The sequence below is a fragment of the Scyliorhinus canicula genome, chromosome 1 (genome assembly GCF_902713615.1).
Source record: "Scyliorhinus canicula chromosome 1, sScyCan1.1, whole genome shotgun sequence".
NCBI lineage: Eukaryota > Metazoa > Chordata > Chondrichthyes > Carcharhiniformes > Scyliorhinidae > Scyliorhinus > Scyliorhinus canicula.
In genome coordinates, this window is record NC_052146.1 from 65,352,585 (window position 1) to 65,378,134 (window position 25,550).

General features: G+C 50.3%; 1 protein-coding gene across 4 annotated transcripts in view; it reads left to right on the forward strand.

Moving 5' to 3' along the window:
• The first annotated feature begins 16,911 nt into the window (after nt 1–16,911).
• The window catches only part of LOC119963218 (solute carrier family 2, facilitated glucose transporter member 11-like), an 86,097-nt gene continuing 77,458 nt past the window's right edge, over nt 16,912–25,550 (forward strand). For all 4 annotated transcript variants that reach the window (XR_005460055.1, XM_038791982.1, XM_038791992.1 and 1 more), the window contains exon 1: nt 16,912–16,979. Coding sequence is in view for 3 of the 4 variants with exons in the window: in XM_038791982.1 (XP_038647910.1) it covers nt 16,965–16,979 (15 nt within the window). In the remaining variant the exon portion in view is untranslated. The remainder of the gene's footprint in view (nt 16,980–25,550) is intronic.

Below are 25,550 nucleotides of genomic sequence, written 5' to 3' on the forward strand. Positions count from 1 at the left end.
TCCAGGCTGTATCAGCAGCTAGAGCCGGGTACTCTACGTTGTCGGCATGCTAGCCCTCAGGCCACGGACCCGGCAATTCTCCAGGCTGTATCAGCAGCTAGAGCCGGGTACTCTACGTTGTCGGCATGCTAGCCCTCAGGCCATCGACCCGGCAATTCTCCAGGCTGTATCAGCAGCTAGAGCCGGGTACTCTACATTGTCGGCATGCTAGCCCTCAGGCCACGGACCCGGCAATTCTCCAGGCTGTATCAGCAGCTAGAGCCGGGTACTCTACGTTGTCGGCATGCTAGCCCTCAGGCCACGGACCCGGCAATTCTCCAGGCTGTATCAGCAGCTAGAGCCGGGTACTCTACGTTGTCGGCATGCTAGCCCTCAGGCCACGGACCCGGCAATTCTCCAGGCTGTATCCGCAGCTAGAGCCGGGTACTCTACGTTGTCGGCATGCTAGCCCTCAGGCCACCGACCCGGCAATTCTCCAGGCTGTATCCGCAGCTAGAGCCGGGTACTCTACATTGTCGGCATGCTAGCCCTCAGGCCACCGACCCGGCAATTCTCCAGGCTGTATCCGCAGCTAGAGCCGGGTACTCTACGTTGTCGGCATGCTAGCCCTCAGCCACCGACCCGGGCAATTCTCCAGGCTGTATCCGCAGCTAGAGCCGGGTACTCTACATTGTCGGCATGCTAGCCCTCAGGCCACGGACCCGGCAATTCTCCAGGCTGTATCCGGCAGCTAGAGCCGGGTACTCTACATTGTCGGCATGCTAGCCCTCAGGCCACGGACCTGCAATTCTCCAGGCTGTATCCGCAGCTAGAGCCGGGTACTCTACGTTGTCGGCATGCTAGCCCTCTGGCCATCGACCCGGCAATTCTCCAGGCTGTAATCCGCAGCTAGAGCCGGGTACTCTACGTGTCGGCATGCTAGCCCTCAGGCCACGGACCCGGCAATTCTTCCAGGCTGTATCAGCAGCTAGAGCCGGGTACTCTACTTGTCGGCATGCTAGCCCTCAGGCCAGCGACCCGGCAATTCTCCAGTGTAGCCATGCTGGCCACGCAAAATGGACACTGAGCCAAACTAAAATGGAAGACTGCTGGGAAACAGACAGTTTAGCCAGAACAGCAGTCTGCAAAGAGCAGTTTGCATTCTGCAGCAGCAGAAACCAGTTTGGGCTCAGGTGAAAAGACCTTAGCTAGGTGCAAATGGCAAACGCTTTGCATGCTAATGAGGCCATCAGACTTGAACACCCACACAATAGATACATTTGGTTCTGAATGGACACATTCTAATCAGACCCAGACATCGGGCACCAGAAACCTCCAAACAAAAGGACATAAGAAACGCCCCCTCCATCACGAGACCCCCTCGCATTGGGGAATTAATCCAGTATCGATAAGAAATTGATCCAATAGGTAGAGCCCGCCCGAGAAGAGGAAGGACAATGGAACCCCTAAAAGAGGGACTCGTGTTGTCCGGTCTGTTAAACCCGTGCTCCGGCTCTGACTGACATCTCGCATCCTGACTCCAGCCGTTGAGCACCAGCCGCCGAAACCGTAAGTTCAACGCTCGCTACGCGATCCAAGCCCACTAGACTCCCAAGTACCAGAACGCTTGCTGAAGGCTGCAGACAAACCAGGACGAAGGCCTCGTTCTCTGACCTTGCCTGTTCCTGTTAGATAAGTATTCTGTTTGCTTAAGTTTAGTTATAGCTTAGTCTCTTAGTGTGTGCATGAGTATTTATTATAACTGTATAATAATATTGATCGTTTGAACTTTACTAATCGTGTATCGTCTTTATTACTTTGAACTTGACCTTGGAATACTTGTGACGTTGCCTATACGGCAACTGGCGACTCCAGAGCTAAATAATTACATAGAAAGAGCCTAGCAGTGTTAAGCACAGTCGAACTCGGAGGCGTGTTAATAACTCCAATAAACGCGTTTACGCCCATAGTAAAACGTGCAACATTTAGTGGCGACATCCGCCGGGACCCTGTTGTAAGTGGAAACACCACAGTGCCAGGACCCTGAAATTTGAATTAGAACTCCAAATTGCAGAGAAAGAAGAGATCACAAGTATTCAAGGTGTTCAAAATAATAAGCGAAATTCGGAAGTGTGTTTAGTGCATGGTACTAACAGGGCTGTAAGGTAAAACTGAAAGCTTTTTGTTGCGACAAACTTTCGGTAGTTTTGTGATCGGAAAATAGCGTAAGCCGTACCCGTTTTTACGAAACACCACCCAGCAACCCCCTGTTCCAAATTATAAAAAGAGAGTCAGAGGAAATGGCCATGCAGGCAATGGAACGTCTGATGGATCCAGCAAAGTTTGTGGTCGCAGCGACCAGCAGCAGTAGCAGAGTAGGCCAGTGTCCCACGTGGGAGCTGGAACTCCGCAAATATTACAAGGAAAGGGATGGCCCCTTTGGAAAGAGTTTTGTGCAAATGAGGAGCAGGTCCCGGGAGTATAGGTCATACTTGGTGGGAGAACCTCTCTCAAATACACAAAAAGAGTTTAGGTAAAGCACGCAAGCCGATGGCGATTGGTCCTGTTGGCACAGTTGCGAGGCGCAGAGGAGGTCATCAGGACGCTCCGGGCAGATTTAGAGGAAAGGAACCGAATGAGTAAGGTCGATGTCAGGGACATCGAGAAAGAAAAACCTGGAATTAAAAGGAAGTTGGCAGAGAAGGATAGGAGGTGATGATGCCAAGAGGGCTCACCAGTCTTGTCTAGCTCATCTGAGCAGTTCCCAGACCCAGTATGAGAAAGCCTATCAGGACGTGCAACGTGCCGTTCTGATAAGACAGGAATCGGAAAAGCAGGTGGAGGCATTGCAGAGGCAATGTTCCGATCTCAAAGCAGCTTTGAGAGCACTCCACGCTGCAACGACCGAACAAAGACAAAGCACAGTTGACCACGCGAAATGCAGGAAACAGATTGCGGAACTGCAATCTCTGCTTTCGGTGCAGAATGGCTTCCAAAGCCTTTGGAGCACAGTTAGATGAGGAAAACGCCCCAGATTGGCAGGAATTAAGCGAGAAAGCGCAGCGTTTGTTCAGGGAACATGTGCGCCGCAGCTCAGCAGAAACGACAGGCACCCCAACCCCCCACAGCTCAGATCATAACCGCACCCATGAATCCCGTAACCACACAGAGGAAAGCCGAATCAGAAGGCGCCCCAGACATAACTTACACCACCCCTTTAACAGTAACCCAGCTAAGGGACGCTTGTGAAAAGATCACTCCGTTCCTCCCCACCGCAGACCCCCACCAGTTTTTCGCTAAAGTAAACAGCAGGCTACCATGTACGGCCTGGATGAGAGAGAGCAGGTTAAGCTCACCGTGCTGAGCTTAGACCAGAGTGTAGTGGCAGCCCTCCCCGACCCACAAAACGTGGCAGGAGGCAGCCTAGAGGAGATGCACACTGCCATTTAGATGCCATCGGGTACAATAGAGGTGACCCGTAGAAGGATTGAATAAGTGCAGACAGAAGAGATCCGAACACCCCACAGCATTCGCAGGAAGGCTGTGGATTCATTTCAGCGCAGTTTTCGGACAGCTAGATAGAGCGCATTTAACCCGCGAAAACATGGTTAATGGACGCGCACAATTATCTCACACGCAACAGAAGCAGGACAGAGCGCTTGTAATAGTTACGACCCCTCAGAAGAGGCCCATAACGAAAAAGGGTCCTGAAAGATTGTCCCGCGCTTGGGAGCAACGCTTCAGGCAAAAGGAAAAGTTAGATCCCCAGAAGAGGCTCAGGCTGCTGCAGATATCCAAGCAGTCAGAGAGCACCAGAAGCCCGCATGGGTAAATGAAGGCAAGAGCAGCCCTCAACAGAAAGGACAGGAATGCTATAACTGTGGACAGTTAGGGCATTGGGCAAAGAGTGTAATGCACCCCAGCGATCTCAGAGAGGCCAGCAGACAGGCACTCTGAACCGCAACAAGGCAAAACCCATCCACAATGTAGCAGTACAGTCAGGACCCACCAATGTGGACGAGACGAACTGACGGTGTTCGGGCTCCCCCACTTGGGTCTGTGACACACTATGGGACTCATCAGGGAGGCCCGTAGTCACGGCAAAAGTCAAAGGGAAGCCCATAGAGTTACTGTGGGACACAGGAGGATCCCGCACCACCATTAACTCCACAACCACGGCACACTCAGACACGTGGCCGACCACCTCCACCATCACACTTAGCGGGTTCACCGGACACTCGCAGCAGGGACATATCACAGCACCCGTAGCGATCCAGCTAGGGAACATTAGCACAAGGCACCCCGTAGTTCTAGTAAATCTTCCCCGGACAGCAGAGCACATCCTGGGGATAGATTTATGAACGCTCATAGCTTGTTGTTCGACCCAGTGAACCAGTGTGTCTGGCGAATGGCGAGATCAGACAGAGCCCCAGCCACCCCACAGTAGGAGACTACGCTAATCGGATTAGCGCAGTGGGAGAGTACTCATTCGACCTGACTACACTCCACACCGACCGACAAATTAAGGCCCTACTAAACAAACCACAGGACAGCATTTGCAAGTCACCGTCATGACTGTGGCAGAATGACTGGACAAGTTCATGTTACCGGACAGGACCCCCGACCGCAAAGCAATATAGATTTCCCCTCGAGGCAGAGGTGGAAATAGAAAAGGTTATAGGCAGCTTGTTGGACCAAGGTGTACTGAGAACGGTAGCCTCCACCAACAATGCCCCTATTTGGCCAGTGAGGAAGCCCGATGGATCATGGCGTCTGACCATCGATTATCGGGAACTCAACAAAGTAACCCCCGCAGTAGCCCAACGGTAACTACTAGTCCCGAGACCATGCTCAAGCAGGGTCTCAACGCCAAGTACTTCACGGTATTGGACATCAGAATGGATTCTGGTCAATACCATTGGCAAAAGCGTGCCAATACAAATTCGCATTCACTTTTAAAACACAGCAGTACACGTGGACATGCCTCCCACAGGGATTCCACAATTCACCCTCCATTTTCCACCGACAGCTGGCAAGTGGATTAGAGAAATTTTCCCGACCCGAATGTCTGGTACAGTATGTAGACGACCTACTACGCAGACAGACACAAAGGCAGAGCACATTTCGCTTCTGGCCGAACTCCTGGAACTCTTAACTGAAATTGGCTGTAAAGTTAACCCGAAAAAGGCCCAAATATTGGAAAGTAAAGTGATGTTTGGATCAGTCATCACGCACGGCAAAGCGAGATCGAATTCAAAAGAATTGATTCGATTGTCAATTGCCCCTTCCCCAAAATGTATCAGCCCTCCGGTCGTTTTTAGGATGGTTGGCTATTGTCGGAACCACATAGACGGATTCGCGACAAAAGCCGCCCCACTTTCAGACCTCCTTAAGAAAGGAGCCCCCTGGGAATGGCTTCCGCAGCATACAGGCGCTGTGGAAGAGTTGAAACGAGCCCTTAGTGCAGCACCCGCGCTGCTAGTCCCCGACCAACTTTCCCCGTACGCAATCGAGGTAGCGAGCACCGATCTGACCCTCTCGGCCGTGTTGCTTCAGAACGGCACGAGCAGCTAAGACCAGTGGCTTATGCCTCCCGACTGTTAGACCGGTAGAACAAGGATTTTCAGCCTGTGAGAGGCACCTCCTTGCTGTCTTCTGGGCAGTACAGTATTTCTCATACATAACCGGACTAAACCCCATCACCATTCTAACCGAACACACACCACACAGCTACTACTAGACGGTCGACTGAAGGACGGTTCAGTTAGCCAGATTGGGCAGCTAGGTGGACCCTACTTTACAAGGACGGGACATTACTGTAAAACGGACACGCACCCACACTACTTAGCAGACAACCTCCAATATCCCGGACAGCCCCATGACTGTGAAATTGTAGCTCCCTGCATAACACAGGACCCTTTTAGCAAAAACACCCCCAGGAAGATAGGGAACCCGAAACAAAGCCCCCAGCCCACAGACACGTGTGGACCCTTGAGGATTTATGTAGACGGTTCCTCCACAGTTTTAAATGGTGAGCGTATCACAGGATGCGGCATCTATGTAGAGGACGCGCAGGGGCGCGCTCTCGAAGAGATAGCTCTTAAGTTACCAGGTCACTTAGGCGGCAGGCAGCAGAGCTAGCAGCCATAGCGTACTAGTGGACCACCCCGATTCTTTCCCCAGCCCAGCAGAATATTCAGACAGCTTATATGTCTGCAATAGCCTAACAGATTTTCTGCCCTGTGGAGGACACGAGGTTTTGTCTCCGCAGACGGAAAACCCCTTCCATCAGCCCCCTTACTCCAGCATATCCTAGAGAAAGCGAAGGACAGGACCTTCGCATAATAAAAGTAAGAAGCCACCATAGGTCATCACCCCCTGGGAATGTAAAGGCCGACGCGTTGGCTAAGGCAGGTTCCAGGAGAGGACACTTATGGACCCCCCCAGCTAGCGCACCAGCTAGCGCCCCTGTGGGCGCAGTCCAAGTCTCACAGACTGATATTAAAGATCTCGTGGCAGCACAGAAACAGGACGGAGACCTCAGGGAGGTTTTCAAGGGAAACTTTGTGCCTGCGTACGAGCACTTTAAACACGCACTGGCCACACATGAGGGTGTGATCATTAAGGACCAACTTTATGTGGTCCCACAGCAGGACAGGAATCAGATGATTGCCTTGTTCCATGACGGACACGGGCATCAGGAATTGATGCAACAACAAGGCACCTCAGGCAACTCTGTTGGTGGCCTAATCTCAGGACTGATGTAACGCACTACATTGAGAATTGCCTGATTTGTGCTCAGAATAACCCGGAGCGGTATTCTAAGAAAGCACAACTTCGGCATACTCGCCCAGTTAACGGCCCTTGGACAAACCTCCAGATCGACTTTATAGGCCCATTGCCCCCTTGTCGGAATGGCTAAATACGTTCTGGTGGTGATAGATACCTTTACCAAGTGGGTAGAGGCATTTCCCTCACGAACAAATACAGCAAAGACAGCTGCAAAGATCCTGACCCACCACATCTTCACGAGATGGGGTTTACCCCGAAGTATCGATTCGGACCAGGGATCTCACTTTACAGGACGGGTCATGAGGAACGTCCTGACAATATTTGGAATCAAACAGAACTTCCACATTGCGTATCATCCACAGTCCAGCGGGATTGTGGAGCGCATGAATCGGACCCTAAAAACTACCCTCAGGAAAATGGTTCAAGAGAACAATTCCACATGGGATTCAGTGCTCCCCTTTGCACTTATGTTCATAAGGAACACTGTCTCCACATCGACAGGATACACACACACTCATGACCGGACGCCCTATGAAAGGTACAGAATTCCTTTTAGGACTGGACATGACAAGCCCCGAAGTGACGGCCCTCACACATGAAAAGGCAGTTAAAGATCTAGTTGAGACTGTGAGGTCTGCACAGCTCGCAGCCGCAGTCCAGCTAGGGAAACGCCGACAGCAACGTACTGCCTGTTTCAATAAGACCGTCCACACCACAGAATTCCAGGTTGGGCAACAGGTAATGTTATCTGTTTATAACCCCAGCAGTTTTTGGCTCCAAAATATTCCAGTCCCTACTCAATTTCGGACAAAATTAGCCCCTCCGTTTACAGGATCAAATATCCTAATGGGAAGACCGCGTGGTTCCATATAAACCAGTTAAAGGCATATGGAACACAGGCCAACCATGCTCACCATGTCCTGCTGGATGCAGCAGAACACTTCACCCCGCCCACCAGAGACACTTTTCCACCATCCCCCTCACAGACCAGTTCATCAACGGACTCGCCCACGACTCCGCCCACAGACCACTACAGACCACGCCCCACACGCCCACAAGCTGCCACAGCAGAGACAGCAGGACTGACACTGACTCTGAAGACAGCGACAGCACACAGCCATACAGCCCACACTGCACCAGCTACGACCCCGACTCCAGTGACCCCATGGAAGTCACCTACCTCAAATATCCAGAACCACCACCCGACCCCGACTACCCCGACAACACACTCGACGCTACACAATGGCACAGGACAATTCCTACAGACTTGTCCGCAATGATGAAAGTGACCCCCGGTCACACAACTCCAAATAGCATGCCTGATCCACACAAGGGTGTGGGATCCGGGAGAGCAGGACGACACGGTGTCTGACTCCCGACACGGCAACCCCTTTGTGACCCTGTTCACAGAGGCAGAATCAAAGTGAGGTGTCCAGATGATGTAAGATAGGAATCGTTTGAGGGAAACGATGTCCTTTCTGATGGAACCTGCACGTATGTTTGTCTTCGTTTTATGTTTGTTTGTCTCAGGATTGTACATTGTTCAGCTGGAGGTGGTCACAATCTTTTCAGCTGAAAAGATTGTGACCACCTCACATACACGTTAGTTCGTCCAGATACTTTGAGAACTTCGGTTTGATTGGAGATCTTTTCCAAAGTTGTAAGGCCACCCGCCAAATAGCTTGTCCGCAGATATCTCTGAGAACTTCAGTGATGTCCTCAGTTGGAGCATCTTGGCTCCCTTGGTTTTTTAGGTGCCCCTCTATTCGGCGAAATAGAGGTTGCAAGTCATGGTAAACACATTCGTACCCGTTTTTTCCAGGTTACTCAGGCAGTGGACAAACGGCACTGAGGACCCGCCCTGTCTGAGAACCAACCCTTGGTCAGCCAAGCTCGGGTATGGCACAGCACGCCCTACCCGGGGATCCCATCCAACTCGTACCCGTCGCGGCCCAAACGCAACTCATTCGGATGTTTATTTCAAAGTTTGTTTTCATTTTACGTTAGGTAGCCCTTCGGCCGCCATCCCACATGCTATTTACATCCGGGAACATTCGGATGGTAAATCAGCAAAGCCTGCGAGACGGCTCGCAGAAGGAAGGATTGTTAGGTGTATGCTGGTCTTTAATTCGCTTTTTGAAAAAAAAATGAGGGGAGTCACAGGGTGTGACTTAGCCAGTCATTTTAAAGGGTCAATTGGGTTTTGAAAGACAGATGCACTAACAAGTAAAGGTCTTAAACTGTGTATTGACAGATACTGTGCTTGATCCCAAAGGTTTCAAAGGACGAGACAGAGGTCGAAGCCAGGATTGTCAATACCGGAGGAAGAAGGAAGAGAAAGAGGAAGAACAGCAAATGATGGAAGCCCACTTATTACTGTTTAATGTCATATGTATATGTGTGGAAACAAGACACGTTTCCCCCACAACCCCCACCGTAAATGTTTCCATTACAGCAAACCCCAGTGCTCAGCTCTGATCAGCGAGGTTCAGACCTGGTGTACTAAATTCATGACGTGGTACTCCATGTCCTACATAATCGAATCACTGTTGGTGATCGCGATCCTCATCATCCTAGTGCAGACCCTCAGGTTGAGGAAATGGAAGAGGAGAGCCTCTCGTTCCAGCACCTCACCCATCTATAGAGTGCAATCCCCCATCTTCGGATTCCACCAAACCCCTCAACCCCTCACTGATTACAACACTCTGTAAATAAAATTCAGCCATGTATTATATTGTTCCATACTCGACTGCCGAGTTGGGAAGTGTGATGTTGTGGTGTGAATGGTTAAGGTTTTAGAGTGATTAAATGTTTAAGTTAAGGTTAAGGTTAATAGTGATAGGTAGAGGTTCCCAGTTGTAGTAATGCATGTCCCTTTGACATAGGGCCAAGTAGAAATGTTAGTTAAAAAATTTTTTTCTCTTCTTCCCATAGTTTAGAACAGAGTAGAACAGGAACTGGCAAGAGGTCAGAAACAAGGAAGGCAAAGTACATAGGTGATCCTTCACAATAGTATGATTGTGAGGATCACAAGGAGGAATGTAGCCATGCTGGCCACGCAAAATGGACACTGAGCCAAACTAAATGGAAGACTGCTGGGAAACAGACAGTTTAGCCAGAACAGCAGTCTGCAAAGAGCAGTTTGCATTCTGCAGCAGCAGAAACCAGTTTGGGCTCAGGTGAAAAGACCTTAGCTAGGTGCAAATGGCAAAACGCTTTGCATGCTAATGAGGCCATCAGACTTGAACCCCACACAATAGATACTTTGGTTCTGAATGGACACATTCTAATCAAGACCCAGACATCGAGGCACCAGAAACCTCCAAACAAAAGGACATAAGAAACGCCCCCTCCATCACGGAGACCCCCTCGCATTGGGGAATTAATCCAGTATCGATAAGAAATTGATCCAATAGGTAGAGCCCGCCCGAGAAGAGGGAAGGACAATGGAACCCCTAATAGATAGGGACCTCGTGTTGTCCGGTCTGTTAAACCCGTGCTCCGGCTCTGACTGACATCTCGCATCCTGACTCCAGCCGTTGAGCACCAGCCGCCGAAACCGTAAGTTCAACGCTCGCTACGCGATCCAAGCCCACTAGACTCCCAAGTACCAGAACGCTTGCTGAAGGCTGCAGACAAAACCAGGACGAAGGCCTCGTTCTCTGACCTTGCCTGTTCCTGTTAGATAAGTATTCTGTTTGCTTAAGTTTAGTTGTAGCTTAGTCTCTTAGTGTGTGCATGAGTATTTATTATAACTGTATAATAAATATTGATCGTTTGAACTTTACTAATCGGTGTATCGTCTTTATTACTTTGAACTTGACCTTGGAATACTTGTGACGTTGCCTATACGGCAACTGGCGACTCCAGAGCTAAATAATTACATAGAACAGAGCCTAGCAGTGTTAAGCACACGTCGAACTCGGAGGCGTGTTAATACACTCCAATAAACGCGTTTTACACCCATAGTAAAACGTGCAACACCAGGCTGTATCAGCAGCTAGAGCCGGGTACTCTACGTTGTCGGCATGCTAGCCCTCAGGCCACGGACCCGGCAATTCTCCAGGCTGTATCCGCAGCTAGAGCCGGGTACTCTACGTTGTCGGCATGCTAGCCCTCAGGCCATCGACCCGGCAATTCTCCAGGCTGTATCAGCAGCTAGAGCCGGGTACTCTACGTTGTCGGCATGCTAGCCCTCAGGCCACGGACCCGGCAATTCTCCAGGCTGTATCAGCAGCTAGAGCCGGGTACTCTACGTTGTCGGCATGCTAGCCCTCAGGCCACGGACCCGGCAATTCTCCAGGCTGTATCCAGCAGCTAGAGCCGGGTACTCTACGTGTCGGCATGCTAGCCCTCAGGCCACCGACCCTGCAATTCTCCAGGCTGTATCCGCAGCTAGAGCCGGTACTCTACATTGTCGGCATGCTAGCCCTCAGGCCACGACCGGCAATTCTCCAGGCTGTATCAGCAGCTAGAGCCGGGTACTCTACGTTGTCGGCATGCTAGCCCTCAGGCCACGGGACCCGGCAATTCTCCAGGCTGTATCAGCAGCTAGAGCCGGGTAGCTCTACATTGTCGGCATGCTAGCCCTCAGGCAACGGACCCGGCAATTCTCCAGGCTGTATCAGCGAGCTAGAGCCGGGTACTCTACGTTGTCGGCATGCTAGGCCCTCAGGCCACGGACCCTGCAATTCTCCAGGCTGTATCAGCAGCTAGAGCCGGGTACTCTACGTTGTCGGCATTCTAGCCCTCAGGCCACGGACCCGGCAATTTCTCCAGGCTGTATCCGCAGCTAGAGCCGGCTACTCTACGTTGTCGGCATGCTAGCCCTCAGGCCATCGACCCGGCAATTCTCCAGGCTGTATCCGCAGCTAGAGCCGGGTACTCTACGTTGTCGGCATGCTAGCCCCTCAGGCCACGGACCCGGCAATTCTCCAGGCTGTATCAGCAGCTAGAGCCGGGTACTCTACATTGTCGGCATGCTAGCCCTCAGGCCACGACCCGGCAATTCTCCAGGCTGTATCAGCAGCTAGAGCCGGGTACTCTACGTTGTCGGCATGCTAGCCCTCAGGCCACGGACCCGGCAATTCTCCAGGCTGTATCAGCAGCTAGAGCCGGGTACTCTACGTTGTCGGCATGCTAGCCCTCAGGCCACGGACCCGGCAATTCTCCAGGCTGTATCAGCAGCTAGAGCCGGGTACTCTACGTTGTCGGCATGCTAGCCCTCAGGCCATCGACCCGGCAATTCTCCAGGCTGTATCAGCAGCTAGAGCCGGCTACTCTACGTTGTCGGCATGCTAGCCCTCAGGCCACGGACCCGGCAATTCTCCAGGCTGTATCCGCAGCTAGAGCCGGGTACTCTACGTTGTCGGCATGCTAGCCCTCAGGCCACCGACCCGGCAATTCTCCAGGCTGTATCCGCAGCTAGAGCCGGGTACTCTACGTTGTCGGCATGCTAGCCCTCAGGCCACGGACCCGGCAATTCTCCAGGCTGTATCAGCAGCTAGAGCCGGGTACTCTACGTTGTCGGCATGCTAGCCCTCAGGCCACGACCCGGCAATTCTCCAGGCTGTATCCGCAGCTAGAGCCGGGTACTCTACGTTGTCGGCATGCTAGCCCTCAGGCCACGGACCCTGCAATTCTCCAGGCTGTATCCGCAGCTAGAGCCGGGTACTCTACGTTGTCGGCATGCTAGCCCTCAGGCCACGGACCCTGCAATTCTCCAGGCTGTATCAGCAGCTAGAGCCGGGTACTCTACGTTGTCGGCATGCTAGCCCTCATGGCCACGGGACCCGGCAATTCTCCAGGCTGTATCCGCAGCTAGAGCCGGCTACTCTACGTTGTCGGCATGCTAGCCCTCAGGCCATCGACCCGGCAATTCTCCAGGCTGTATCCGCAGCTAGAGCCGGGTACTCTACGTTGTCGGCATGCTAGCCCTCAGGCCACGGACCCGGCAATTCTCCAGGCTGTATCAGCAGCTAGAGCCGGGTACTCTACGTTGTCGGCATGCTAGCCCTCAGGCCACGGACCCGGCAATTCTCCAGGCTGTATCCGCAGCTAGAGCCGGGTACTCTACATTGTCGGCATGCTAGCCCTCAGGCCACGGACCCTGCAATTCTCCAGGCTGTATCAGCAGCTAGAGCCGGGTACTCTACGTTGTCGGCATGCTAGCCCTCAGGCCACGGACCCTGCAATTCTCCAGGCTGTATCCGCAGCTAGAGCCGGGTACTCTACGTTGTCGGCATGCTAGCCCTCAGGCCACGGACCCGGCAATTCTCCAGGCTGTATCCGCAGCTAGAGCCGGGTACTCTACGTTGTCGGCATGCTAGCCCTCAGCCAAGCGGAGGATCAGTGGTTTCTTACACCAATTTTTCTGGCGTAAAACGCCATTGTTCCCACCCGGCATGGGGACATAGCCTCAGAATCGGAGAATCCAGCCCATGTTGTAGAAAGAACCTGAATATTATTGCACTTATATTTTTGCAAAAACAAATTCCACAACCAACAGATCAAACCTAAGCTCTGCAGCCCTGCCACATCCGGCTGTGAATGGTGGTGGACAGATGTCAGTCCTTAGACATTTTGCTTTATTTCACATGACATCAAGAAACGGTTGAAGAACTGAATACTGCAAAGACTATGGTCCTTGACCACATTCTGGTAATTGAACTGAAGGTGTGTGCTCTAGAACTTGCCATGTCCCTTGCCAAGCTATCCCAGTACAGCCATAACACTGGCACTTACCCAACAAATGTGGAAAACTGCCCAGGTATTCTTGTACACCAGAAACAGGGCAAATACAATCCGGCCAATTACAGCCCCAGCAGTCCCCTCTCGATCATCAGTCTAGTGATATAAGGAATCAGCAACAGTGCTATCAAGCAGCCTGCTTACTGATGGTCAGTTTTTAAAAAATAATCTTTATTTTTAAACATTTTAGAGTACCCAATCATTTTTTTTCCAATTAAGGGGCAATTTAGCATGGCCAATCCACCTACCCTGCACATCTTTGGGTTGTGGGGATGAAACCCACGCAAACACGGGGAGAATGTACAAACTCCACACAGACAGTGACCCAGAGCCGGGATCGAACCTGGGACCTCAGCGCCGTGAGGCAGCAGGGCTAACCCACTGTGCCACCGTGCTGCCCCTACAAGTAGGCTTACATTAACACTGCAATGAAGTTACTGTGAAAATCCCCTAGTCGCCACACTCCTCTGCTTGTCCGGCAACACTGATGGAGAATTCAGAATGTCCAATTCACCTAACAAGCTCGTCTTTTGGGGCTTTGTGGGAGGAAACCGGAGCACCCAGCGGACACCCGCGCAGACATGGGGAGAACATAGACAGTGACCCAAGCTGGGAATTGAAACTGGGACCCTGGCACTGTGAAGCTAATCACTGTGCTTCCATGCCGCCCTACATGAATGTTCTGTTTGGGTTCTGCCAGGGTCACTCGCCTCCTGACCTCATTACAGCCTTGGTTCAAACATGGACAAAAGACCTGAATGCCAGAGGTGACAGTGACTGTTCTTGACATCAAGGCAGCATTTGACCGGAATGGCATCAAGGAACTCCAGCAAATCTGGAGCCAATAAGAATCGGAGAAAACCCACCACTGGTTGGAGTCAGTCCTGGCACAAAGGAGGATAGTTGTAGTGCTTGGAGGTCAATCATCTCAGCTCCAGGACATCACTGTCGGAATTCCTCGAGGTTGTCCTAGGCCAAACTTTCTTCATCAATGATCTTCTTTCCATCGTAATATCAGAAGTAGGGATGTTTACTGATGACTGCACAATGCTCAGCACCATTCGGGACTCCTCAAATACTGAAGCAGTCTATGTCCAAATTCAGCAAGACCTGGATAGTATCCAGGCTTGGGCTGACAAGCGAAAAGTAATATTTGCGTCACACAAGTGCCAGGCAATGAACATCTCTAATAAGATTGGATTGGATTGGATTTGTTTATTGTCACGTGTACCGAGGTACAGTGAAAAATATTTTTCTGCGAGCAGCTCAACAGATCATTAAGTACATGGGAAGAAAAGGGAATAAAAGAAAATACATAATAGGGCAACACAAGGTATACAATGTAACTACATAAGCACCGGCATTGGATGAAGCATACAGGGGTGTAATGTTAATGAGGTCAGTCCATAAGAGGGTCACTTAGGAGTCTGGTGACAGTGGGGAAGAAGCTGTTTTTGAGTCTGTTTGTGCGTGTTCTCAGACTTCTGTATCTCCTGACCGATGGAAGAAGTTGGAAGAGTAAGCCTAGTGGGAGTGGTCTTTGATTATGCTGCCCGTTTTCCCCAGGCAGTGGGAGGTGTAGATGGAGTCAATGGATGGGAGGCAGGTTCATGTGATGGACTGAGGGGTGTTCATGACTCTCTGAAGTTTCTTGCGGTCCTGGGCCGAGCAGTTGCCATACCAGGCTGTGATGCAGCCGGATAGGATGCTTTCTATGGTGCATCTGTAAAAGTTGGTAAGGGTGAATGTTGACCCGTTGGTTGTGGAATTTGATTTTTGCAAAAATATAAGTGCAATAATATTCAGGGTTTTTCCATACAACATGGGCTGGATTCTCTGAATTTCCTTAGTTTCCTGAGGAAGTATAGGCGCTGTTGTGCTTTCTTGGTGGTAGCGTCGACGTGAGGGGACCAGGGACAGATTTTAGAGATGTCACCCCTAGGAATTTGAAACCGCTAACCATCTCCACCTCGGGCCCCGTTGATGCTGACAGGGGTATGTATAGTACTTTGCTTCCTGAAGTCAATGACCAGCTCTTTAGTTTTGCTGGCATTAAGGGAGAGATTGTTGTCGCTGCCACCATCCACTAGGTCTCTATCTCCCTCCTGGATTCTGACTCGTCGTTATGCGCGATCCGGCCCACTTGGTCGTATCGTCAGCAAACTTGTAGATGGAGTTGGAACTAAATTTTGCCACGCAGTCTGTGTGTACAGGAGTAGAGTAGGGGGGCTAAGTACGCAGCCTTGCGGGGCACCGGTGTTGAGGACTATTGTGGAGGAGGTGTGTGTTCATTCTTACCGATTGGGTCTGTTGGTCAGAAATCGAGGATCCAGTTGCAGAGAGAGGAGCCAAGTCTAGGTTTAAGAGCTTTGATATGAGCTTTGCTGGGATTATGGTGTTGAAGACGGAGCTGTACTCAATAAATAGGAGTCTGATGTCGGAGTCCTTGTTGTTGAGATGCTCTAGGGATGAGTGTAGGGCCAGGGAAATGGTGTCTGATGTGGACCGGTTGTGACGGTATGTGAATTGCAGTGGATCAAGGTGCTCTGGGAGTATGGAGGTGATGTGCTTCATGATCAACCTCTGGAAGCACTTCATTACGACGGGGAATTGTAATAAGAGGGAATCAAACGATCGTCCCTTGACATTCAATGGCATGGTCATCGCAGATCCCCCATAATCAACATCCTGTGAGTTGGGGCAGTGGGCCTCCGGAGGCCCTCCCGCTTTCTTCCTGTGCTGACGAGCTGAAGGAAATGAGGTAGGTGTGGCCTCGGAGGAGCATTCCCGGGGAGGAAAAAGTAGGAGCCCCGATAGCGGGGTCATTCTCGGTGCTGCTGGCGCTGAGAAAGACCCCACTGGACGCGCTCAAAATTGGCCTTTTGGGGGGCATTAAATTGCAGCGCTTGTCTATCTCTTGGCTTCAGGCCGTATGAAATGTAATAATAGCAACCCCGAAGACATCTCTGGAATCAGGTAATCTATCAGGTGATGTGTTTGCATTGTAATCTCTGACCAGCCCAGACTACTTTAGTTCCCGTCAGGAAGGAACACCAACACACGCAAATACTGCAAATACAGGCAAATAATGCAAGCCTCCCATCTTTGTGAAGTGGCTTTAGGAAATGTCTGGTAACGCCAGGCTCAAAATTGGGCCAGCAGATACAGACACTGTCAATATTCCAGTTAACCGAGTGACAGTGCGGTGGCTGCTTGTAAATGGGTAACTTTGGTGTTACTTCACAGAAGAAGAAACAAGTAAAAAAGTAATTCACGAGTCAACCGCTTGTGAAATGAATAGACGATCAAGCCATTATTTAATTTGGCTTTTGTCATGTGCTCCTAGAAGGTGTGGCTGAGTCGCGTTTAAAACAACCCCGGATAGATTGATCAGTGTCAATGACCGCAGCAACTCTGACCGGTTGAAGATTCCAATAGCGCAGATGCTCAAGAAGTTGGTGAGGTTTAAAAGTTATTTTCTTCAGTTGTAAGAGTAACATCACACAAGGTTTTTAATTGAATCAACAAAGTTTCTTCTGAGAAATAGACTCTAAATGTTTCCAGCAAAATCAGTCCCTTCGCGTTATTTTGCTGTAATAGTTGGGAGCCAGAAACTGGAACGGAATACTTGTCAATTGAGTGAAGGTTGTTTCCTTTTGAATTTTTTTCCAAGTTCTGATCAAGAAAGGTTTTAGATAACATTATAGCTGATTCTGGTACGTTCACCTTCAAAATGCTCTATGCTGGCGAGAACTCGTGTAATCAGTTTCATGGGCGATGTTCACTGTCAATGTTGTCATTTTTTTAATACCTGAATACCAAGAACCTTTGAGGAGTTGGTTAGTTAGATTCTTTGTGCTAAAGGTACTCCCATGGTGCTGTTAGATAGGAAGTTTAAGAATTATGACTCAACAACTATTGACTCAGCATTTTGACTCACACTATTGACTGACAGTCCAAAGATGTGCAGGTTAGGTGGATTGGCCATGATGAATTGCCCTTAGTGTCCAAAAGTTCAGGTGGGGTTACGTGGATAGGGTGGAGGTGTGGGCTTGGGTAGGGTGCTCTTTCCAAGGGGCAGTGCAAACTTGGTGGGCGGAATGGCCTCCTTCTGCACTGTAATTTTGGGCAGCACGGTAGCACACGTGGCTAGCACTCTGGCTTCACAGCGCCAGGGTCCCAGGTTCAATTCCTCGCTGGGTCACTGTCTGTGCGGAGTCTGCATGTTCTCCCCGTGTCTGCGTGGGTTTCCTCCGGGTGCTCCGGTTTCCTCCCACACTCCAAAGATGTGCAGGTTAGGTGGATTGGCCATGATAATTGCCCATAGTGACCAAAAAGGTTAGATGGGGCTATTGGGTTACTGGGATGGGGTGGAAAGTGAGGGCTTGGGTGGGTCGTGCAGAGTCGATGGGCTGAATGGCCTCCTTTGCACTGTATGTTCTTGTTCATTTATTTCTAAGCCTGGATGTTGAGTGACATAAGGTATGATGATAGGGAGGAATAGAGGGATATGGATCCAGTAAGGGAAGAAGGTTTTTTTTTAGTTCGGGCATCTTGATCAGCACAGGCTGGGAGGGTCAAAGGGCCTGATCATACTTTTCTTTGTTTTTTTGTTCTTTGTGCTTGTGTTTCAATCTGCTGACTATCTTGCCCTTCAAGGTTGTCAAATGAGCCTTGGTGAGTTTCTGCTGTGTACCCTTTTAATGGTGCATGAGGTGCGATCAAACTGACTACTTTGTACTGAATGGTACTGTTTCTTATTGGAGTGCCACTTATCTGGTTGGGCGGCAAGGTAGCACGTGAGCACTGTTGCTTCACAGCGCCAGGGTCCTAGGATCAATTCCCAGCTTGGGTCACTGTCTGAGTAGTCTGTACATTCTCCCCGTGTCTGCGTGGGTTTCCTCCGGGTGCTCCAATTTCCTCCCACAAGTCTCTGAAAGACGTGCTGTTAGGTGAATTGGACATTCTGAATTCTCCCTCAGTGCACCCGAACAGGTGCCAGAATGTGGCGACTCGGGGATTTTCACAGTAACTTCATTGCAATGTTAATGTAAGCCTACTTGTGACAATAATAAAGATTACTATTATTAGAGAAGTGGAGCATATATTCCATTCCTTATAGGTCTTGGAAAGGTTTTGGGAAGTCAGGGGACTCATTACAAAATACTGTTACAATGGTGAAGTTTACAAATTACAATGGTGAAATTTATGTGATTACATTTAGATTGTATCTTTTGATTTATAAGAGGGTTATAGTTTAGGACTTTATCTTTAAATTTAGGATAAATGAGAGGGATCACATGATCGTGTTGAAGTATTCCTGACCATAGAATCTGGCTGATAATTAGTAAAGATCAAAGGGAAGATTGAAATTGTGTTACTGAAAGGGAGGCGAAGACCAATAACAGCTGTGGCTACGTCCAAAATCAAATGACTCAGTATCCTGAAACCCATAGTAAGATGCAAAGATTGTAAATGATTGTAGTGAAACCTGCCCTTTGTTTTTTTTTTAGAAACATTTTATTGAGGCATTTATAATTTTGACATTTAACATATTAACATTCCTGATGGAACCATCAATTCACCAGACACGCGTCTCCGATGTGAATCTAGGCTTTAATAGACTTACTTCAGAGCCAGCCTGTTACCCGTCGATGAACTCGTAGTGAACTCAGGCTGACTCTGGACACGGGTATTTATACAGCTGCACTAGGGGGAGGAGTTGTGGGCGGAGCCAAGGCTGGAGCCCAGTACAAGTTCCTGAGTGCTCCCAGCGCTACTCCCCCTAGTGGTAGGATAGCGCTACTGCGCTTACAAAGACAGTGTGAATTAACATATATACATCTATATTACATTCACCACATTCACCCCCTTCAAAAAAATCAAGTCCGGCGGGGGTGGTGGTCTAGTCTATAAAGTCAGTCTGTCCGGCGGTCGAATTGTCCGCTGAGATCTGCGGAGCACCGGGGTTACAGCCTCTTGCGGTGGCTGGATGGGTGTAGTGTGCTGGGGTACGATGGGGGACTCCATGGAGGGTTGTATCCGAGCTTCATACTCTCCTGGTTCGACCGGGGACTGGGGGCAACTGGGGGCTGGCCGGCGCGGGGGCGCGGAACTGGTGGAACGAGCTCGTGGGCTCGGGGAGCGCAAGGGGGCGGCAGCAGGGGGTGTAGGATGAGAGATCCTTCTGTGGGGGTAGAGGGGGCGCTGGATCCGGCGGGTGCCAGATCCCGGAGGGATACAGTGTCCTGACGGCCGTCAGGGAACTCGACGAATACGTACTGGGGGTTGGAGTGGAGCAGGCGCACCTTCTCACAAGGGGATCGGTTTTGTGCGCCCTGACGTGTTTCCTCAGGAGTACGGGGCCCGGCGTCCTCAGCCATGCCGGAAGTGAGACCCCGTGGTAGTGCCCTGGAAAAATGAAGAGCCTCTCGTGAGGGGTCTGGTTGGTCGGCCATACACAAAGCGGGTTTAATAACGCCCGCTGCAAGCGGCCTTTAAAATGGCCGCGAAGATGTAAAAGAATTGGCTGCATTGCTCATGCGCGCACCGAATGAACGCGAGCATGCGCAATGCAGCCAATTTTTTACATGTAACGCGGCCATTTTAAGGCCGCTGCCGCTATTTTTTTAAACGGTCCGCAGCTTTTGTTTTTTTTACTTTTCAAGCAAATTACATAACACTTTATTTGAGAAAGGGAGAGGCGGGAAGTGGGGGAAAAAGACATTCACTGGGGAAGATGCGTAACCTTTTCGCAGAATTTACCTGGTCACCTCTGAAATCTTGAAATTCTCTTTGACATCGGGATGCTTAAAGGGTCGCGGAACACACGGGAAAAACTAAACAAGGCACCACAGTCAAAACCTTGCATGAACACTCGAGGGGAACAAACAAATGCTTTGCACATTAAGACGCATTTTCTAATTTTAAATTAAACACAAAGGCTTGACAAAGTATCTTTTCTCTTGGAAGCCATGCATCAAAGATTATATACGAACTGAAATCCTCTAAAGCTCTAAGTGGAGGAGCAGGATGAGCACATTTTGGAAAAAAAACATTTTGCAAATAGGAATGCGTGGGCTGTGCACATCCATCGTATCGCATGTCTAACCTGCCTGTCAGCTGAGTGTGATAACAGAGGCTCTGTATTGAGTCGAAATGTTTGTGCTTCCCTGCTGGCTGCTGTCACGGGCTCAATCGTGAGACTTCATGGATACTTCATCACACATCACTACCCCAAACCAGGAGAATAGGTAATCTTGCTGGCAACCAGAATGCAGTTTTGATCTTTGCAGCAAGTGGATAAATTGAAAGGGTTTTTAAGACCAGGAATGAAATATAAAATTATGTGGCACCCTGGAATTCTACATTTAATGTTGTATGGATCAAAGTTTACAAATAAGCCTGCAAGCAACTGTGTTAAGAGGGAACACTTAGAAAATGAAAATTGCTTATTGTCACGAGTAGGCTTCAATGAAGTTACTGTGAAAAGCCCCTAGTCGCCACATTCCGGCGCCTGTCCGGGGAGGCTGGTATGGAAGAAGCTGGAGTAAGATTCTTTGCCGTCTTCGTCCCTGATGCACAATTAATGGACACAAAACGAAGGAATAGTCCGAAGCGAAGGCTTTAATCAGCAAGAAGTGTGCTCAGCAGCAGGATTACAGAAATGACTCCTGCTGCTGGGGAACATGGGTTCTTATACCTCGCCTCATAGGCGGAGCTACCTGCCTCTCGACCAATGAGAATACCGAGGACACAATACTTGGGCCAATGGCAGCGAGCCCTCTGCACCAATGGCAGCTCACACTCCTAGGTACCGTAATACCCCTAGTCTACTACCACAGTCCCTTCAGCAGGGAATGGATGTGATGCCCATGCTCTGCGATGCCAGGGCGTAGCTGACCATTGGCGATGTGGCGTGGCTCATGGTGATGCCCGGGATTGGTTGTGCGATGAAGACGCTGATAGCCACCGTGGAAATGGGCGTGGCCATCCCCTGGGCGAAGGTCTGGGCCAGAGCCAGCTCGGGGGTCAGGTGCGTCCGGGCGGAGGGGGCGTGGCAGCACTGGAGGGGAGCCCGGCGCTGGCGGCCACCACCAGGTCCTGCTGTGGCTGCAGTGCCTGGCTGCTCAGCGAGTTGTGGGCCTGCACGATGCTGTGGTTGTAGGCGGTGACCACGGCACGGTGGGCAGCGCCACCAGCTGCTCAGCTGCCGTGGTCAGCGTCATCACCTTGGGCTGGTTGCGGTAGTGGGCATTCTGCTCCAGGAGGATCTCGTTGGTGGCCATCAGGTTGGACGCTTGCTTCTTGAGCTCCTCGACCCGCTTCTGCAGCATCAGGTTCTCCTCCTCCAGGTAGCGGTAATCAACCAGGAAGGGGCATGGCAGACCATGATCGTATGAGTTTGAGCGCATGCTCTCCACCCCACCGTCTCTTCAGCAAGTGGCCGTATTCATCTAGGCATCGGCGAAGGATGGCGAGCAGGTCTGATCACGGAGCGCGTTGGCCCCGTTGCCCACAAAATGGAGGAATTTGCACCTGGACCCGCGCTGACAGCCGCCGTACAAATGGGCATTTCCGCCCTTTCCGAGGGCTGTCTCTCCGTTCAAGGCGCCGGCCTCCGACCCTTCGTTCGTCCGCAGCTTTTTGTTTTACAAGTTCGGGGAGGGGGGGGGGGGGGAGAGAGAGAGGGGCGTTTATTCATTTTATTTTTTTATTTTGTTTTTAAAAGTTCGGGGGGGCTTCATTTGATAAATTTTGCAGGAAAAAAATGCAGAACTTTGGACAGATGGAGACTCCATACTTTCTGACCCAGAAGGCTTCACCTTCATCAACAGGTTCCATTGGAGGAGTGTGTACGAGGGCCAAAGGGACCCAAGCCATTTCCTCCATTTTTATCAGCAGCAAACAAGGTAAGAGAAAATGGTAGGTCACTCAGGTCAGCCGGCGTGGGTCGTGAAGGTTGGCTGGCGTGGGTCCCGAAGGTCGGCTGGTTGGTAAAAATGGGCCCCCGAAAAAAAGTTTGAAGAACACTGACCTATGGCCCCACCCACAAGACTCCTTCTCCTACTGTTCCATTGCCTGTTCTCCCATCAGTCCGTCGTCCACTCTCTTCCTTGCTCTCAGCCTGGCCTGCTGACATTCAATGTTCATTTTCCTGTTGTTTCCAGCTGGTCCAGTCAGAAGCTGTCTTCACATTGCATTTGTTCATATCTGCAGCCAACGTAGAGAGAAGCCAGCCTTTGATTGAACGAGCAGGAACGCAAAGGAACCAACTGCCCTGTACATCTTTTGGGTTGTGGGGGTGAGATCCACGCAGATAGGGGGAGAATGTGCAAACTCTACATGGACAGTGTCCTGGGGCCGGGATTGAACCCGGGTACTCAGCCCTGAGAGGCAGCAATGCTAACCACTGCACCACCAGGCCAGATAGCCAGCAGCAATATCCAGGCAGCCCGCCGGGAGTACACATGGTCATCATGGCTTGAGACCTTGCCCTCCCCGAGCGAGAAATGAACAGAGGTGCAAAGAAGGCCAGGTAAGCACCAGCATCATGATTCACGGAATTGGGGAGCAGCAGAAGTGGGGTGACTCGACCAGAGCCAGAGGCCAACCAGGCCGGCAGCAGGGCTGATTGAGAAGGCTGGGCAGCAACCGACATCTTTCCTGTGTTGTTTTTGCATGTTGAATTGCTGCCTTTTCTGGTGTCAGTCATTTCTCTGATCGATTGCCTTGACCATCGGCATCACAGCTTTCCCAGAAATTATTGCCAGCAGGCAGCTACTCTGCTAGATTTTGGCAGTGAACCCCCACTCATCCTCACAGCCAATTCTTTTCACAATTTCAGAAGTCTACCCCCTTCACTAACTCATCACCTTTTTTAATTTGCCACTGCTTTGAGCAGCTTGGCCAATGCTTAAGGACAGAGATTCTGAAGCCAGCGAATAGCGGGAGAATTCTGGCCTATGAATCTGGCAGTTAAAAACTCAGGATGTTGAAGCCAAGGCGAGAGGATGAAGTAGGCAGAAAGAAAGTTGGCACTTTATTGTAAAGGTTTGAAGTATTGAGCAATGCCCAAATTGTACATTCATCCTCAACAATATCCACAAAGGTGTTAGAAAACAATGGCAGGATCGGACAGAGTCAGCATGGATTATGATGCAAAATCATGCTTGACTAATCTACTGGAACCCTTCGAAGTACAACTAGTAGAGTTCACAAGGGGGAGCCAGTGGATGTGGTATATTTGTCCTTTAGATTAGCATGTAAAATTAAGTCCATGGGATTGGGGGTAGTGTTGGTCCACCGTGGAAATGGGCGTGGCCATCCCCTGCTAGTCCATAGGATTGGTTGGCAGACAGAAAATAAAGAGTAGGAATTAATTGGTCTTTTCAAATTGGCAGGCGGGAATTAGTGGCGTACCGCAGGGATTGGTGCTAGGCCCCCAGCTATTCACAATATATTTTAATGATTTAGATGAGGGAACAAAATTTAATTTCTCCAAATTTGCCGATGACATCACATTGGGTCTGAGGGTGAGATGTGGGAGGGTGCAGAGATTCTTCAATGTGATTTGGACAAGTTGAGTGTGCGGGCAAATGAATGGCAGATGCAGAATAATTTGGAGAATGCGAGGTTATCCACTTTGGTAGTAAAACCGAGAAGCAGACTATTGTCCTGAATGGCCATAATTAGGAGAGAGGAATGTGCAACAAGACCTTACTGTCACAAGTAGGCTTACATTAAAACTGCAATGAAGTTACTGTGAAAAGCCCCCAGTCGCCACATTCAGGCGCCTGTTCGAGTACACAGAGGGAGAATTCAGAATGTCCAAATTACCTAATAGCACATCTTTCGGGACTTGTGGGGAGAAACCGGAGCACCCGGAGGAAACCCACTCAGACACGGTGAGAACGTGCAGGCTCTGCACAGACAGTGACCCCAGCCAGGAATCGAACCTGGGACCCTGGTGAGTGAAGTCATAATGCAATCATTATGCTACCGTGTCCTCTTACTCCAGGCGCTGAAGGTACGCATGAAGGTACAGCAGGTGGTAAAGAAGGCAAATGGTATGTTGTCCGTCATTGTGAGAGGATTCGAGGTACAGGTGCAGGTACATCTTGCTACAATTATACAGGCCTTGGTGAGGCCACAGCTGGAATATTGTGTGCAGTTTTAGTCTCCTTATCTGAAGGAGGATGTTCTTATTCGTGAAGGAGTGCAGCAAAGGTTTACCAGACTGATTCCTGGGATGGGGGTTTGGCGTATGAGGAGAAATTGAATTGGTTAGGATTATATTCGCTGAAGTTCAGAAGAATGAGGGGAGATCTCATAGCAGGACGAGACAGAGTAGATGCAGCACGGTAGCATGGTGGTTAGCACAAATGCTTCACAGCTCCAGGGGTCCCAGGTTCGATTCCCCGGCTGGGTCACTGTCTGTGTGGAGTCTGCACGTCCTCCCCGTGTGTGCGTGGGTTTCCTCCGGGTGCTCCGGGTTCCTCCCACAGTCCAAAGATGTGCGGGTAGGGGGATTGGCCATGCTAAATTGCCCGTAGTGTCCTAAAAAGTAGGTTAAGGGGGGGGGGGGGGGTTGTTGGGTTATGGTATAGGGTGGATACGTGGGTTTGAGTAGGGTGATCATTGCTCGGCACAACATCGAGGGCCGAAGGGCCTGTTCTGTGCTGTACGTTCTAAAATGCAGGAAGGATGTTCCCGATAGTGGGTACAACTCAAACCATGGGTCACAGTCAGAGGATGCGGGGTAGACCATTTAGGACAGAGATGGGAGAATTTCTTCATCCAGAGACTGGTGAGCCTGTGGAATTCATTACCACAGGAAGTAGTTGAGGCCAAAACATTGCATGTTTTTAAGAAACAGTTAGATATAGCTCTTGGGGCGAAGGGAATCAAAGGACATGGGGGAAAATTGGGATCAGGCTATTGAGTTGGATGATCAGCCATGATCATAAGGGCTAAATGGCATCCTCCTGCTCCTATTTTCTATGTTTCTATGTTTTGTTGACTTGTCT